The 12,291-nt window shown below is 38.1% G+C and overlaps 1 protein-coding gene across 6 annotated transcripts in view; it reads left to right on the top strand.

Moving 5' to 3' along the window:
• ADAM23 (ADAM metallopeptidase domain 23) overlaps window positions 1-12,291 on the top strand; it is a 169,406-nt gene that overhangs the window by 125,151 nt on the left and 31,964 nt on the right. For all 6 annotated transcript variants that reach the window (XM_072742146.1, XM_072742145.1, XM_072742143.1 and 3 more), the window contains exons 16-20: window positions 2,859-2,933; window positions 3,648-3,737; window positions 5,000-5,080; window positions 11,238-11,288; window positions 11,998-12,061. In XM_072742146.1, the coding sequence (XP_072598247.1) occupies window positions 2,859-2,933; window positions 3,648-3,737; window positions 5,000-5,080; window positions 11,238-11,288; window positions 11,998-12,061 (361 nt within the window). The remainder of the gene's footprint in view (window positions 1-2,858; window positions 2,934-3,647; window positions 3,738-4,999; window positions 5,081-11,237; window positions 11,289-11,997; window positions 12,062-12,291) is intronic.

Here is a 12,291-nt window from a genome sequence, read left to right as displayed (position 1 = left end):
AGGCAGGCGCTAAACCTTTGAGCCACCCAGGGATCCCCAATTCCTTGGCTTTTTAAAAAATTTTTTTGAGTGGTCTATTCCCCTAGACAGGAACTATTATGAATATCGGCTAGCCAAAAAATAGCCCAAGTTATTTATGGATCTCATAAATACATATGTGTATTTATTATTTGTTATATAGTCTCTTTGTGTGGGAAGGTCCATGATGTCAACTGGCATTTCATCAGAATTCATATATACAGCGTCACAATCCTTATCCATCATTCCTTAATTCAGAAAGGTCTGAAAATTGAAAGTGTTTTTTATGAGTTTGCAGAAAACACGTCGGGCAGTAAAACTTCTCCTGGACTGAAAACTTTTATTATCCTTCATTGTGTAAATATTCATAAGTATTACTGCAGAAATATAAATGTTTTTGATTAGAGGGTGTGCACCAGGCCCCTCGGGGCTATTACATAGAACATGGTAAATGCATCATACTTTTCTAAAATCTAGCAAAGCCAGAATTTTCAAATTCACTGGCCACAAAGCTTTTGCATAAGGGACTGTGGACCTCTAGTAGCATGTTTGAAAATGAATCACTCAACAGGCAAAAAGACAGGATTGCTGCTCATTAGCAGATGGTATAGAGATTCTAACATTACACATTTCATATTTCTTTTGAAAATACTACTTCATAAATCAAATATAGTCCATTTGCTATACAAAATGTTTAATGCTCTATGAATTGAAAGAACAGTGAAATCATACTAACTTAAAAAAAAAATCAGTGACTGGTGTGGATAACTAACAGAATAATTTACTCCTCTCCTCATCATTAAGTGATACTCCTGTAGTCAAGGGACTGTAGTTTGATGCCTGACATCTCTATAAAATCTCAATGAGTCTGCAGAAAAAGAAACAGGAATTTTAAGGTGACCTTGCACCATCAAATTCAACCGCCTGCCTTTCATGGCATTGATCTCAGTGCAACAGAAATCTGAAAACTTCAAAGTGTTCAAAATGGGAGAGATGAGTAGTAATGAATCAATGTGAACTGCTGGCATTTATGAATTAAAGTGTACGTGATTGATTTTTACCTGCCTTGCGTCTCACCAGTCAATTATAATATAGCATCTTGCCTGGGAGCACAGCACTCAGTCCTCAGGTTTCTAGTGTGTGTGGAAGGGTCCATCATTAGATTTCTGCAATTGCCTGTGAGTAGAAAGAAAATTATTCCAGTAGCTCAGAAACCAAATGAAAATAGCCCTATATCTTCAGTTTTAAAAGTTAGTAAATACGGATTTATTTTTTTCAGCTACATGGTAGAATGATTTTTTTTTAAAGGAAGCCCCCGTGGATTCCAGTGGAATAGTTTATATGTATGTATCAAAGAACTGACCTTTTCCAAGTGCTTTTTTAGTCAATGAATGTATGCATGCACGGTTTACATGGTTTTTTCACATTACTTGCCTGCCTTGTCTCTGTGCTGTGGGACTCTCCCCACCTGCTGTGTTTTCCACCTGGTTTGTGATAGAGGCCTGCCGCAGGATGGAAGGAGGGTCCTAAGAATGAGATCTAGCATTTGGCTCCATGTGAGGCCTAATAGGAAGTGCTAGCCATGGTCCAGTCTGAACTTGCCATTTCCATTTCCTCCTGACTGCTGATGAAATACCACAGAGATGAGGACTGTTGATGTTACTTGTGGGACTTTCCTATGGAGGAATGAAAAACTTTCTTGCTTTGAGTAAGAGTTTTCCCTTCCTCGATGTGGAGGGAGAATCAGGTCTTCCTCAGATGGGCTTGGAGGGCAACCCTTCTCTTGGGGTGTGTATGCTGGAGGAGGAGTCTCTCTTGCCCTCTCATACTCCTGGCTTTGAGTGTTTTGGTTGGAATGTGCTGTTCCAGTCTTCATCCAAGTGTGATAGACACACACAGGGAGATCTTGCTCCAGCTGACAGAAAATGGGAATGTTTCTCATGAACACTCACTGCCTCCACAATTGTTTGCAATATAGTTTGTCTGGCAAACTATAGCACTAGTCAAGTGGATTATTCTAGAAATTTGACTCTTCCATTGCTCCAGGAATGATCGAGAGATTTCTATACATCGGTGCATATGTCTGCACAATTATTTATTTATTTTTTAAAGGTTTTATTTATTCATGAGACACACAGAGAGAAGGAGGCAGAGACATAGGCAGAGGGAGAAGCAGGCTATCTGCAGGGAGCCTGATGCAGGACTCGATCCCACAACCCCGGGATCACGACCTGAGCCAAAGGCAGACGCTCAACCACTGAGCCGCCCAGGTGCCCCGTCTGCACATTTATTTAATATGCTTTAGACAGTGCAGATTTCCTTTCAATGAGAGTGGTGGGCATGGATTCCCAGCAGCACCTTTTCTAAGCTTATTTGCTTTTTCTTGATTGTATATATTACATTCAGCTCTGACCGAAACATTTTTATCTTTTTGACAATTTTTGTTTTCTCAGCTACCTTGAGATAAGTCAGTAAATTAGATATCCGTTAGTCTTAGCAATTGCATCTTTGCCCCATTAGCAAGTATGATAAATGATCTATTCGTTTTGACAGCTAATTTCCATTAATAAGTAATTCTAATGGTAGAGGTCATCTCTGGAGCCCACCTCCAGAGAATCCTCCAAGAAATATTACCCCATTTGGAATACATTTTTAGAAGTGTTATTAATAAGTGAACAGTGCTACCCACACAGATATCATCTGTAAGATGCCGTCACAGCAAATCACAGAAGAATATCACATGATAGCTGATTATAGGGCCATGTATGTGGCCTGATTGGTGTGTTGGTTTTCTGTGATAAATTAAAATGTTTTTCCTTTGTCTTCCTAACCTCTTTCAGCTATTTGAACCCACAGAATGTGGAAATGGATATGTGGAGGCTGGGGAGGAATGTGACTGTGGTTTATTACATGTGGTAAGTATAAGAGATCTTTCCTACCTTCAAACCAGCTCCTTCCCAGAGCAAACAAGAATAGTGAGAAGCCTACACTGTCCTTCCCTTGGTCTTACTGCTTTTCTTTCTCATCTCTCTCATCAATGCCTAATCCCAGCTCAGACATGTTAGAGATAATCAAGTTCTTATGGCCCTGTTTGAAAAAATACCTAATGGGTTCTTCTAATCAAATCTCCTACCTCCTAAAAATCCATAGCTCATATCCATCCCATTCAGATTATACCAAATCACGAAATATTCTTTCCATGGTGTGTATTATTTTTGTCTTTATAAAACTAGATAGTCTTGGGGCACCTGGCTGGCTCAGTTGGTAGAGCATGCAACTCTTGATCTCAGGATTGTGAGTTCGAGCCCCATGTTGGATGTAGAGATTACTTAAAAATAAAATATTTTTTAAAAACCCCAAATGAGATAGGGTCTTAAGAAAGAGCTAACGGAAGGTGATGTACCTGCTAAGAAATAAGCTCACTTTTTGGGAGAGAAGCCCTTTCACAGAAGATCATACTTTGCTGAAAAATATCGCAGGAAGGAATTTTATCATTGTTTAAAGTGACTACTTCCTGAAATGCTTGCTAGTTATTGTGCAAGTCTCCTCTTGTGGATTATACATAAGTCACATGTAGAGAGAGGGTTGAATGACCAGCCTCACTTACTCACGTGGAATGTCTCCCCTAGGAATGCTATGGATTATGCTGTAAGAAGTGCTCTCTGTCCAACGGGGCCCACTGCAGCGACGGGCCCTGCTGTAACAGTACCTCATGTCTTGTGAGTCACCCGACACTTCTGTCTTTCCTTTTCGAGGACGTATTAGCTAAATATCTCACGGTGTACATAGAGGAGTTGTAGATCTGGCCACACATTTGTTGATTGATGTGTCCCTTGCAGTTTTGTAGAATCCATAAAGCTACCTAAATTCTGTAGGTCAAAACATTTACCTTTGCTATGGTTCAGTATCAACTATCCTGTCCTTCCAACCTTGAGAGTTGCCCTGCTAATGAAGATGAAAACCACATTAGATGGTTGAAAGGATGGTTGAATAGAAGAGGGACAATCCTGGGGTCTTTTAAAATAATATGGCCTACTTATAACATTTTTCTTTACATTTATTACAATGTATATGTACATTTATTTTGGACCTAATTTATTTTTGGACCATGAACATAAAACCTAGTGCTCACATTTTTATGTGTGGTTTTTAAAAAAATCTCCTGTAAAGGCAAGAAAGCAAGATAAGGAAATAATATTCATCTATTTGCTTATATGTGTATATATAGAGCTAATGCATGTGGACACAGTTAACTTCCATCTGTAGAACCTCCAATTTTTGAAAAGCCATTTTTAAAATATTCCTTTTTCTCATTTGCTGACCCTCTAATGTTGCTTCTAACTATAAAGTAAAATGATTTTATTATTTTATTCAATGCCAAGAGGTCTTATGGTATTTTAAGAAATTCTAGCTTGGTTGCCTTATGTTCCCCACCAGATTATAAGTTGCTTGACATCATTGGTCTCTTTCCTTCATCTTTTACCCACCCCTTCAATGTGATTGGTGTCACTGAAAGGAGTTCATATGAATTCACTGCACTTTGATTGTGTATATTTAGCTAAAGCAAGATTAACATTAAGATTATCATGAACAAGCTAACAGATACAATTAGTGAAGCTTGGGTGTGTATATCAATCTTCAGAGAGATCTTAAATGTTCATATTTTAGTGATTTGCTCTTTTGTTTTAAACCATAATACTGTATCTTCTTTACATAATTGCTGTTACCTTGTTTTCCAGAAGTAATACTCTGAGACCATGGGTTTTAAAATCTGAACATTTAATGCCTTGCTTAATGATGCATATTTACTACACAGAGTGGTATCTGGGCCTTGTCTCTATTCTGCAGCTAACTTGCTAATTCATAAAAAGAGTTTGGTGATGGTTATGAGAGAGTATCCAAATTATTGGTGAATATAACAATGCTAACTATTGGAAATATTAATTAACACAAGTTCTTAATATTGAATTTTGATTTGCAGTTTCAGCCACGAGGATATGAATGTCGGGATGCTGTGAATGGGTGTGATATTACTGAATATTGTACTGGAGACTCTGGCCAGGTATGACAAACCAAGTTTTTAAAAAATACATTTGACTTGCAAATATTGTACACATTGGAAAGCGTTCAGTTGGGCTACATATGGAAATATGATTTGGTTTCTTTGTTTTTTGTTTTACTTCACTTTGTTTTCTAGTAATTTCTGGATCTCCACCATGCCTTGATTTTAGGAACATTTGTTGTGTTTCCTGGACCTAAATCTCTTTCTTCTTTCAAATTTCTCCTTCATAATTAGTTCCCATTATATGGTTTCTCCCCAATGAATTTATGTTCCTTTCAGTCCCCACATCTAAAATTGTATGTTCACACTGATGAAGAATTAATGTACTATTTTCAAACATTTTTAAGCCACAGGGCACTTTCTTTTAAGAAAAAATTTGTTAGATGCCTGCTGTAGAAAGTAGAGAACAAGTAGCGCTGCTCTGATTGAAGAGGGAGCGGGAGCAGGTGTCCCCCTCTCAGTTCTGGTCTCCAACTGTTTCCCATTTACATTTTCCTGGCATCATGGTCCATATGGTTTGGCGTGGTCTTCTTCACATTAAAAATTATTGTAACATTATAATTAATGTTGCCTACTAGCATTCCTTCTTTGTACAATTTTTTATGTTTAAAAAATTTATATCACATTATTTTAAGTCTTTATTTTTCATTCAAATGAACATTCATTGAGCACCTGCTGTGTGTCAGCACTAAAAAAAACAAGTTTTGTTTTAAACCATACTACTGTATATTCTTTACATAACTGCCATTACCTTGTTTTCCAAAAGTAATACTCTGAGACTGTGGGTCTTAAAATCTGAACAATTTAATACCTTGGTTAATGATTCATGTTTACTACAGAGAGTGGTATCTGGGCCTTGTCTCTATTCTGCAACCATCTTGCTAATAAAAAGAGTTTGGTAAATGTTGGGATATAGTAGGGAATAGGATAGGCAAGTTCTTGCACTTATGGAACTTACATTCTGCTGGGTGGAGAAATAAGTGAACAAAAATATCCAAGAGTGGTATGTGCTAAGGTAAAATAAGGTGAGATGTGAGGTGGGGGGCTTTAGGTGGGGTGGTCAGGTGTATTTTCCTGAAGAAGCTGGCATTTAAGTAGAAGGGTAAATAAGGAGGAGCTAGTCAGGAAACAGCTAGTAAGGAAGCTTGGCTTAAGAAATGGAATGAAAGCAGGGATTACCAGAGAGTAGTAGAAAAAAATCAAGAGTAAATCAGGTATTAGGGCAATTAGGGAATAGGTAAGGATTTTGGATTTTATTCTACTTTTATTTTTGCACTGACATTACTTCAAAACATTGTTCAAAAACATTTTCCTGTATTAATCCACAGTCTTTATAAATACCCTTTTTACAATTGCATGAGAGTCTATCATATGGATTTATGAGTTGACTTGTGACTTCTTATCCAGTGGTGGATATTTAGGTTGTTGACAGTTTTTCATTATTGTAATTAGTATGGCAGTGAACACCTGTATGCATCTTTAAGAATGTTTGTTATTCAGGATTCGCTCCTTAGGATAAATTGCCCAGAAATGAATTTATCTACTGCTGGATATTATGGTTTCCATGGGGCTCCCAATAAATAGAGTACAGTGGGAGGTCAAAATACCATTTTTTAAAATACCATTTTTCATATTGAAAATGGCCACGTTGAAAGCCGTAACTTCATATGAGAGCTAAATGAGCCTCTTAATAGATCCCAGATTCAGGCTGTAGGAACAGGTTATTGACAAAAGTGGGTCTGGAGTGACTTCTTGCAAAAATGGCTGTTGTCTTGTGTGTCTTGGAGGAGCAGTGATGATAGTCTAATGCACATGAGTAGGCAGGAAATGAGTGGCAACAGCAGCCGAAGGGCCAGTATTTCTTCCCGAGTTTGTCAATCAATCAGTCACTCTACTTGCCCTCAGGGGAAGCGAGTATAGGAGCAGAGTAACTGGAGTAGCACTCTGTGCTCTTCACTGGAAAAAAGCAAAACAAAACAAGAAGAGAGGGACACAAAAGTGTCTAACTAACTTTTTTGAAAGTTCTTGATGTATATTATCTGAGATTCAATTCAGAGGGACCTTTCTAAGGATGTGATGCAGAGAAATAGTGTTCAGGCTATTCTTTATTGATTTTTATGCATATCTGTTTCTTCCATTTAGATATGTAAATTGGTTTCTTTGCAATTTTCCTAGAATATAGTGAAAGGGTGTAAGAATTGTGGGTTCTATGTTTTGTGCCAAGTTTTATGTTTTGTGACAATCCTGACATACTGTTTCCATGAGTTATATTTTTAGTTCTGTAGAATACTACTATTCTTACACCCATCATATATAGTTTGGGTTCTATGTGTTCAGCTCTTTTCAAAGTACAGTTTTTTCACTTTTCAGCCTTTAATTCCTTTTTTTTGTTTGTTTGTTTTTATAAATTTATTTTTTATTGGTGTTCAATTTGCCAACATATAGAATAACACCCAGTGCTCATCCCATCAAGTGCCCCCCTCATTGCCCGTCACCCAGTTACCCACCCCCCCGCCCACCTCCCCTTCTACCACCCTTAGTTCATTTCCCAGAGTTAGGAGTCTTTCATGTTCTGTCTCCCTTTCTGGTATTTCCCACTCATTTTTTCTCCTTTCCCCTTTATTCCCTTTCACTGTTTTTTATAGTCCCCAAATGAATGAGACCATATAGTGTTTGTCCTTCTCCAATTGACTTATTTCACTCAGCATAATACCCTCCAGTTCCATCCACGTTGGAGCAAATGGTGGGTATTTGTTTTTAATGTCAGCCTTTAATTCCTGAATTGCCATAGAATTTACTGGAAGTAAGGCTTTTATAATGAGGGCTCTATGTTCAACTTAATATTCTATTGTCTAAATTTTTTAAATGTTCTTTTTTTAAAGAGAGAGAGAGGGAGCGAGAGCAAGCAGGGGGAGAGAGAGAGACAAACAGACTTCACACTGAGTCTGAGCCCGATGCGAGGCTCAGTTTTGGGACCCCAAGATCATGACCTGAGCCAAAATTGAGAGTTAGAGGCTTAACTGACTGAGCCACTCAGACACCCTAAAACATTCCTTTTGCTTTATGTATGTAAGGTGAAAATTGTACAGTTAAATTAATTTCTCAGTAGAGAATTAAAATATTAGAATAGCATGTTCTTTTAGCAATAATTTCCTTATATGACCAGAATCCTCCTGACATAGATAATGGGAGTAGAGGGAATTAAGATCCCCCAGAATTCTTCTGTTTTGTAACAGGCATTGAGCTTTGAATTTAATGGATACTGATTATGATTAGGATCTCTGAGAACCTCTGCATCTCTGAGAATCAGTGTCATTGGCAACATTCTGACTTTGTCTTGTTCCTCATGTCTTTGCTAAATTTTGAGATTATCATTTACTGATGCCTCTGAGCTACTTTGTAAATTCAGTTTCTCACAGAATAAACAATACTTGTGCAACTGAGAGAAATCCTTGGCAAACAATACTGGATGATATAATAAAAAAGTATTTTTGAAAGATGTGGGAAATGTTTCTTGTTAGCACTAAAAAATATGTCATCTATATGGGTGATATAACACAATTTAAAATAAGCACATTTAAATGCTACTGCACTGTTGAAGTCCTGCCTCGTGTGAACCTTCCTGCACAGCATGAAAGTGGGGGCTGGAATGGTATTTAGAGACTGAATCCAGAGCTCTAGTCACATGCAGAATAAAGTCCGCAGATTTATGGTCCTTTTGTTTTCAGTGTCCCCAGACGATGTAAGACATTCCATAATTTCCCATGTTAAACGTTTCAGTGATCAGCAATTTGCTTTCATTAGCCTAAAAACTAAAAATAAATTGATTAGAAATCTTGCGTGTAGCTGTAACAGTTTACAGTAGGGGCTTTTTTTTTTTTTAATTATTGAAGAGCTCTACAAAATTTTTTTTTTTTCTACAAAATTTTTTTAATTGAAACATCACAAAAGTCAACTATCATATAATTTTAGACCCTGATAGACCCATTCTAGTAGCAACATTTCTTTTGCATTTTTGTCTGGTGTGATTGTATTCGTCTTGGAGTAAGTGAATAATTAATGTTAGTTGATTAATAAGATAATGACTGCATTTTCAGTGGATTTGGATAGATGAAAGAGTCCACTTGGATCTCTGTTTCTGTGCCTTTGGCCCACTGTGGCAGGTTTTAAAAAGGAACTGATAATTATGTCCTTTAAGTAGTCACCATCAGATTGATTGAAAAGCTGTGGCAAATGAAAGCTTATATGAAAGTCAGTTATTCTTTAGAAAGATGTAAGACGAAAGCATTTTATCTAAAAGTGTTCCTTTGTAAGTTAGTGCTTCTTAGTAATTGCAAATTCTAAATTAGTTCTATTACCTTTCTGTAGTGAACTTGATAAACAGCTTGATATGTGCAGAGTAACTTTTTTAAAAAGATTTTATTTATTTATTTGAGAGAAAGCACAGAGGGAGAGGGAAAAGGAGACTGACCTCGATCCCAGGACCCTGAGATCACGACCTGAGACAAAGGCAGATGCTTAACCAACAGAGCCCCTCCGCCCAGGCACCCAGAACAGAGTAACTTAATTGTGTCTGAATGGGTCATTCATTTTTTCATCCAGTTGGCCGATAGTAACTGAGCACCTACTCAATAATAATGGAGCCCAGTTTTGTTCTCGATGCTAGGGAGGCAGCAAGGAACAGCACATACTATCCCTGCCTGCATGGAGCTCACATTGGGGTGGGGACAATACACAAATAAGTAACATAGATGAATATGAGATGTTAAATCTTATGGAGAAAAAAAAAACAGGAAATAGAGAATGCCAACATGGGGAGGATTACAGTTTTTGAAAGCAAACCATGCAGAAATCTGGGGGGGAGGGGGAGATTGAAGGAAGAGCAAAGGCAAGAGGCTGTGGCATAGAAGCAAGCCTGGCACGTTCACAGAGCATCGGATCAGTGATGGCAGAGTAGCAAAGAGACCAGAGAGAGGATGGAGATGGGGGGATGGCAAAGTGCATATCACGTTGAACTTTTAAGTCCCTCAAGTATGTTGGGAAGTCATCAGGCAGAGGAGCAACATGATGTGGTTTATGATTTTAAAAGGACGCTCCAGTAGCTGTATAGACTAGGGTGCAAACGGGGCAATCAGTTGGAGGCTGTTGCATAATACAGGTGAGACAGGATGGTGGATTGGACTGGGGGTTAGCAGTGGAGAAGGAGAAAAGTCATCAGATTGTGACTATATTTTGAAAGTAGACCTAGTAGGATTTGTTGATGGACTGGAAGGAGGGTGTGAGAGAAAGAGAAACAGAGGATGACTTCATGGTTTGGGGCCTGGCCAGTTGGGAAAGCAGAACTGTCCTATCCTGAGAGCTGAAGACTGCGGGGAGACCCTGGTGCCTATTGCTGTGTTTCTCACTCATTTACCTGTATATTGCTTTTTTCTTTGCATATTTGTTTTGAACACTGTACTAGCTCCTCTGACTTGTACTGTCTTCAGCTCTCTCAAATATGGCCAATAAAATGCATAGAGAGTAAATATTTTAATTCATTTAGAGTAACTTTCTGATAAAATGAAGTGTACTTTTAAACAATGACTTGATAAATAGACCTGGAAAAAGCAATAACCATCCCGTCACGATTGTTCTAGTAACACGTCTGTAGTCAGAGAGGTCAGAGATGTAATGGAGATGCAGCACTCACACTGAGTTGAAAGAGTATTTCTTCTTTTTCAGTAATGTGGCCTCTAGGTGAGCATCACGGGTGTCGAATGCAGATTTGACATTTCACAGGGCTGAGAGAGGTCTCGTGGGTTAGTTCCTGAATGTTCCCCGCCTGCATAACAAGCTGATTCATGCCCTTCGTTGTCCATTTTGATTCCTTCTACTTTTAACTCTGTAGGCAAGTGAATATGTAAGTTCTGATTCTAGTCCACCTCATGGAAGCCAGAGAAATAAAAAGAAGTACTCACCGCATGGATGAATTTATTATGTTTACCAGTAATAGAAGAATTAGTTTGGATAACCTACTGAAGGGGTTACTCATGTTTTTCTAGACATTCCCAATTATATATTCACCATGCTTGCTTTTTTTTTTTGCATTTTTATATATTGTACACATAATCTGAAGGTACTTATGTTGAATGTTAACTAAATACATTGTATTTTTCAGTGCCCACCAAACCTTCATAAACAAGATGGTTATGCATGCAATCAAAATCAGGTATGCTGGGCTATGAGTTTTAAGTATAATTTTAAAAGGATTAGTTTAGGAGGTTTTTTTTCCCCCTTTCTGATGAATATAACTTTGAAGAGAAATTGCAACTCAAAGAACAATAAATTATCGCAGTGGACGGCTAATTCAGTGTTGCTGCACAGCATATCAAATACTAAATATAGTATTATATTTAGCCCTGGTGACAAATTGTCCAGATTGAGGGCAAGGAAAAAAATATAATGACTAAAGAATTAGGAATCCAATTTATCGAGTTGTGATCATCTTTCAGTAATGTCAGCCTATTATGGGAAAATATGAGTGTTATAATGTGCTATAATAGGTGATAATGTGGTTTTTTCTTTTCTGAAGCCATGTTATGATGTAGCACTCATACCCAAAAGGAGCTAAAAATCATTTTGGAATGGCCCAAGGAAGTGTACCTACTTTTGTTTTTCATAAAATTTAAAATTTCCGATTACTTTTGACTTAAAAGAGCTGTACTGTGTGGTCTGTTGTGAGTTTTAGAATTTAACTGTCGGTGGTGCCTCCCTTACGATGGATGTTTGGGATTTTTATTTTCACTGTGAAAATACTGGGGTATGGCATTGAAAAAAAATCAACTTACCTAAAACAGCAAAAGGAGACCATGCAGTCCAAACCTGAGGGAAATGAAAGTGGCTGCGTGGGCCCTTCTGATGTGTTTCTCTGTCCCCAGGGCCGCTGTTATAATGGGGAGTGCAAGACCCGGGACAACCAGTGTCAGCATGTCTGGGGCACGAGTAAGTCATGTTTTCCTGCTTGGTGATTGCATGTGGGTTTCTCTGCACATTACCCTGCTCTGCCAGTCTTGCTGAAGACAGGTTCAGCGTGGAGTGATGTTTTTATTTTATTTTAAGATTTATTTATTTATTTTAGAGTGGAAGTAGGGAGGGGCTGAGGGAGAGGGAGAGTCTCAAGCAGACTCTCTGAGTGTGGAACCTGACGCAGAGCTCAATCTCATGACCCTGAG

This window comes from Vulpes vulpes, chromosome 16 (genome assembly GCF_048418805.1).
Source record: "Vulpes vulpes isolate BD-2025 chromosome 16, VulVul3, whole genome shotgun sequence".
NCBI lineage: Eukaryota > Metazoa > Chordata > Mammalia > Carnivora > Canidae > Vulpes > Vulpes vulpes.
Note: the sequence above shows the minus strand (reverse complement) of the source record. Positions and strands in the feature narration are given on the sequence as shown.